The sequence below is a fragment of the Oreochromis aureus genome, linkage group 12 (assembly GCF_013358895.1).
Source record: "Oreochromis aureus strain Israel breed Guangdong linkage group 12, ZZ_aureus, whole genome shotgun sequence".
In the NCBI taxonomy this organism is placed as follows: Eukaryota; Metazoa; Chordata; class Actinopteri; order Cichliformes; family Cichlidae; genus Oreochromis; species Oreochromis aureus.
The window spans coordinates 24,876,733-24,882,147 of NC_052953.1; the positions used below are offsets into that span (position 1 = coordinate 24,876,733).

Consider the following 5,415-nt stretch of genomic DNA (forward strand, 5'->3'; position numbering starts at 1 on the left):
TTCATAATTGCATTTTGATAATTTAATCTATCCTCCCGTCCAGGTGAAATCGCGTTTAAAATATAGAAAGCTAAAAAGTATTTCATAATATCAGTGTGCAGTGTCTAAAACCAATGGCTGACACCACTGTGTCCATCTACTTGCTCTCTGACCATCACAACCAGCTTTTTTACATAGTTTCTGTTGTAATTTAACTATTCTTCTAATAACGTTTTAATATTAAAAACTTCACCACACACACACACACACACACACACACACACACACACACACACACACACACACACACACACACACACACACACACACACACACACACACACACACACACACCAAAACTATGTCTGAGCCAAGTTATGAGAACTACTGCTCCAAGCGACTTCATCCCCTCGATGCTAGAATTTCTTTTGCATCCGTAAAACACCCACCAAGTGTGAAGCAGCTTAGTCTACTATTATCTGATTCCTGCACGATTTGAGTTGGCAAAGATACAGACACTCTTTTTTAAGTAGAAGTACAGATACATAATTAAAAAATGCTCTGGTAAGAGCTCAAATACTGATTCAACTTCTTACTCAAGTAAAACTGAAAAAGTACAGGCTCTGAAATCTCAAAATAATACATTAAAAGTAGCTCTTTGTTGGGCATTTCCATCTGTGCAAAGGACTTCATGCTATTCAATATAACACAATATTAGAATTGTATTAGAACTCTAGTTCAATTGAATTTCTAATTCTAATGCATTAAACCACCTTGAACACAAACAAAGAAAACTAAAAACTAAAAAAACCCCTCTATTTTATGCTGCCTAAATTGTAGAGGGTGACTTTGCCTCCGCACCTAAACAGAAAAGTGAGTATAGTCAGGGGTTAAAGTGGGATGCGGCAGATGGGGGTTTTAGTGACTATGCGTGGGGAAAAGAATCACAACTCGCAATAATTTCCATGAACTCTAGTAGATTTGCAGAGCTGAATTCAACAACATATTGCCAGTTTCCATGCCCTTTCATCTTTAAACCAGAAAAAAACCCATAACTTCACATCATATACAGATACATATACAGCAATAGAAAGTAGAGATATTTGTGTAAAAATGTAGGGAGTAAAAGTGAAAAGTTTTCAGAATAAATAATAATACTATTAATACTCAGAAATATTAACTAATAAATACTCTAGTAAAGCAAAGGTACTTGAAAATTCTCCCAAAGTATAGTAATGATGTGTTTTTCCTTTAATAATTCCCACGTCTGTTATTTGGTGAGTGACAGATTGCGAGATCTCTGGCTCAGACTTTCAAGCTGCCTGTGGAACTGAAGGTTGAGGTGCCTGAGCTGAAAAAGTGACTGAGAGTCGGTGAATGAGTGAGTGAAGGAGAAACCCAGACAGATGATAGTGGTCAACGCTAGATGAGAAGAACCATGACCAACATTTTTTTATTTAGCTCTGTTAACATTCAATGCAACTCACCAAACATGCATCATATGAATTCTTGTTCAAGAATCTAAAACGATTAACAGGCATTTTGAATATGTTTTCTTCCTCAAAAATGGCACGAAAGCGATATGAAAGGCATCATTTATATGAAACGCCCATCTTCAGACTTTCAGAACACCATAAAAAAATGAATCACTTCAATACTGCACTAAAAACTGGACACCGTATTGTTGGGTCATCTTTCTTGTGCACTACATATTCACATGCCTCTGGGTCAAACACTGACACACAGTCATCAGGGAACCATTGTGGGGTGGCACACCTGTGATAATGCAAAAGACACACAGTTAACAGTGCATCATGTAAAGTCAAATATAACTGATTTTTCCATCTATTTAAATATCAGTAATTTAATGTAAACACTAATGCACGGCAACATCTGGTGCAAGTACAGTCCCAACAATTAGCTCTCCATCGAGATCCCACTGCATGCCAATTGTTATTGTCATCCTTACGATGGGTTGATAGATAGATAGATATTATTCTGGCACAGTTCCTATTGAACTAAAAAATGTGAGTGTATGTTTATCTCTGTGTGTTATTTCAGTTTTTTTCTTACCAGGTTATAATTTTTTGTTGATGCACTCACTATTTGTCAGTGACAGCAGAGTGCACAGCAGCAGAGCCAGAGCCAAGTATTTCTTCAGAGGAAAACAAACATTGCAGTTTGATTAGGCACCATCTAAGTAATTACTTCTGTACATTTAATTACCAGTAAACATTAAGTCTTATAAAATTGCTGCTTATTTCCATAATTTATATCATTTTAGCCTGTCAGAAATGTACAAAACAACTGTTTTGTACATTTCTGACAATATTCAGATCTTCTTTATTTCTTTTAAATCGGAGAAATAACTTGATATGCCAAGTTTAAACAAACACAGTTTGCATGCAAGCTTACTGGAATTTACAGGCAGTAGGATAGACCACCCCTCCCTTCTGTTTAATTTCAAAGGTCAGGCAGCATTTTTTGGAAAATGATTTAGTTCTTGCTTCAAGGTAAATAGATATTCAGTTCCGATATCACATGATGAGTTGTCACTGCTTTACTATTACAGGTATGTTTTGTTTCCAATGAGGGACTATCAAAATAAGACAGGAAGTAATTAAAACATGAAAACACTGAACACTTAGACAGAGAGCTTAATATGTGTGTGACTAAACTAACTGGGACTGAAGATAAACACTGAAAACAAATAAATCAGAGCTTCATGAGACATCTCAAAGCTGAAGGGATGGTGTGTTTGGTGACAGAGTGAGAGATCTCTGTCTTGGACTTTTGAGCTGGGAGTGGAAGTGGAAGTTGGGATGGCTGAGTCAAAAAAAGTGTCAGAGAGTTGTTGAAGAAGTGGGTATAAGAGAAACTCAGACAGGCGATAGCAGTCATGACTAAATAAAAAGAATCACCACCAACATTTTTCTTTTAATTAATTTATTTAGTTGTTTTTGCATTCAGTGGTACTCACCAAAGACATATTTATGGATTTTTATTTAAGAGTCTAAATATTGATTGAATCACTTTCCCACTGCAGCAAAAATTGGGCACAGTTCTGTTGGGTCATCTCTCTTGTGCACTATATATTCACATCTCTTTGAGTCAAACACTGACACACAGTCGTCGGGGAACTGTCGTGGGGTGGTATACCTGTGACAATAAAGTTAACACAGTTAACAGTGTATTATGTAACGTCGAGGTAACTAATTTTTTCCTCTAATTAAATAACAGTAATAAATGTACTCACCCAGCACAGCAACTTCTGCAAGTACAGTCCCAGCATTTACTGTTTCTCCATGTAGATCCCACTGCATGCCATGTCCCATCCACATCATCCTTACAATGGGTCATGCCTGTGAGTGAAAAAAAGATCATGAGCATTTTTCAACATTTATGTGTGTGCACAAAGAATGTACTTTATGTCTTTCAGTATGTATTATTCCTTTTTTCTCACCAGGTGTCTGAGGCTTAACAAAGCACTGACTATTTGTCAGTGACAGTAGAGCACACAGCAGCAGAGCCAGAGCCAAGTATTTCTTTGGGGGAAAAATAAATTGCAGTTTGATTAGGCACCATCAAAGTACTTACTTATGTATATTTATTTACCAGTAAACATCACATTTTATAATAATGTTGTCATTACTTTAGCCTGTCAAAATCAGCCATTAACTGAATTTCTTCTGAATTTGCAAAAATAAAACTCACCATTGTGGAAGTCAGATTTTTTAGACCTGAAGAGTTTTGAAGAGTGAATATTGTGTTTCTAATGCAGGGCGCTTTCCTTTTAAAAACTGCATGTACAATGACCTTTGGAAGTAAACAGCTGGTGGTTTTGCCATATAAATGTGATGTAATGACAGCCTCAACTCAAATGTCAATATTCTCTAATGATAAGTGGCTGTAAGCTGGTTGTATTTAGAGATAAAAGGAAGTCATATCTGTTGCAGTGGAATAACGAGATGCCACAGCAGCCTGCGACTGAATGTGGTAGTATAGCAAAATACAACGCAAAGAAAACAATTGAGATTCAGGGGGGAAAAGTGTAATTCATGTTCTGTGCAGCAAAGGTTTTTATCTAGGCTACAATGGATATAGTTTGTCAATATTTCTAATCAAATGAAAAAAAATGTTAAATGAGCTGAAATACACCAAATCATTATCCTGAAAGCCAAAGTGCAGAACTGTTGAAAGCTGAAATCCCAGAAGAAGAAGTTTTAAAGTTGGAAATAGCTGAATAATTTTTAATCCTACAACTGTTTATAACTTGCATAGTTCACATTTCTGTATAACTGTATATCTCATATTTCTGTATAGTTTTTTTTATTTCATATTCTGTATTGTTTTTTTCATATTTATATCCTGTTCATAGCCTGTACATAGCTTGTACTCACTACAGCCTGTACATACTTATAGTTATAGCATATTCATAACATACTTCATACCGTGTACATTATAACATACCCATTTCTGTAATATACTTACATATCTATATTATTGCTAATATATATTGTAATATATCTATATCATGGCTAAAGCACTTCTGGATGGATGCAAACTGCATTTCGTTGCCCTGTACCTGTGACATGTGCAATGACAATAAAGTTGAATTCTATTCTATTCTAACATCTTTAAATGTACATAAGAAAAAGCTGATTAATGACACTTGAAGAGTGGAATTATGGATTTCAAATGTCTAAACTCAAGAATCTCAAGTGAAGTTAAAGCTAACTGTTACCATCAATGTTGGTCCTTTGGTGCATTTTTAATGGCTTGCAATGTGACACAGGCATCCAAAAAGTTGTGATTCAGTTGGGGGTAAGTAAAATTTAGTAGTGTAGGTAACATCTGTGCATCTGAGCCCACAAGGGGTCAGCATTCAGCAACAAGGATAACAGTCTTCATGTCTTCATGCATAAGCCATTAGGAACATCTAATCTACTGTCACGGTAACTATCTCTTCAAGTTTGATGAATGAACTTTGTTTATGGAAATTAGAAATTGGTCTAGATGGTCTTCACAGTTATGCAGATGTCACCTAAATGTGTTGCTAGTTTTACTTCTTCTCCTTTCTTTCTTGTTGTTCACATAGCATGATCACATGTGACTGTAACTTTCTCTTTGCATCATGAAACCAAGATAAATTCTTTGCATGTGTCTTCAGCATTATTGGGTTTCTGCAGCTCCTGGTTTTCGTGTGTAATACGTTCCAGCACACAAGGAATTACACACTAGGAATTGATTCCACAATATTTGTGGTCCCTTTATAGAGGGTGAATTATATAAAGGCAGTCACTGATCACCACTAGATGGTGTGATAGGGCAGCAGACTCCAGTATTTGCTCTGTATTGTGTTCTTCACATCATATTCTGGAAAGGAAGAGAGAGGGAGAGAGAGAGAGAGAGAGAGAGAGAGAGAGAGATGAAAAG

At 36.1% G+C, this 5,415-nt stretch overlaps 1 protein-coding gene across 1 annotated transcript; it reads right to left on the minus strand.

Annotated features, from left to right (window-relative positions):
• Positions 1-2,908: 2,908 nt before the first annotated feature.
• Positions 2,909-3,849, minus strand: LOC116310243 (beta-microseminoprotein). Its single transcript, XM_031726993.2, has 4 exons — positions 3,694-3,849; positions 3,443-3,524; positions 3,236-3,341; positions 2,909-3,138 (listed from the first exon to the last, which is right to left on the minus strand). Exons 1-4 carry the CDS (start codon positions 3,694-3,696, stop codon positions 3,009-3,011), a joined length of 321 nt encoding a protein of 106 aa, XP_031582853.1. The 5' UTR covers positions 3,697-3,849; the 3' UTR covers positions 2,909-3,008.
• Between the last annotated feature and the right edge of the window lie 1,566 nt (positions 3,850-5,415).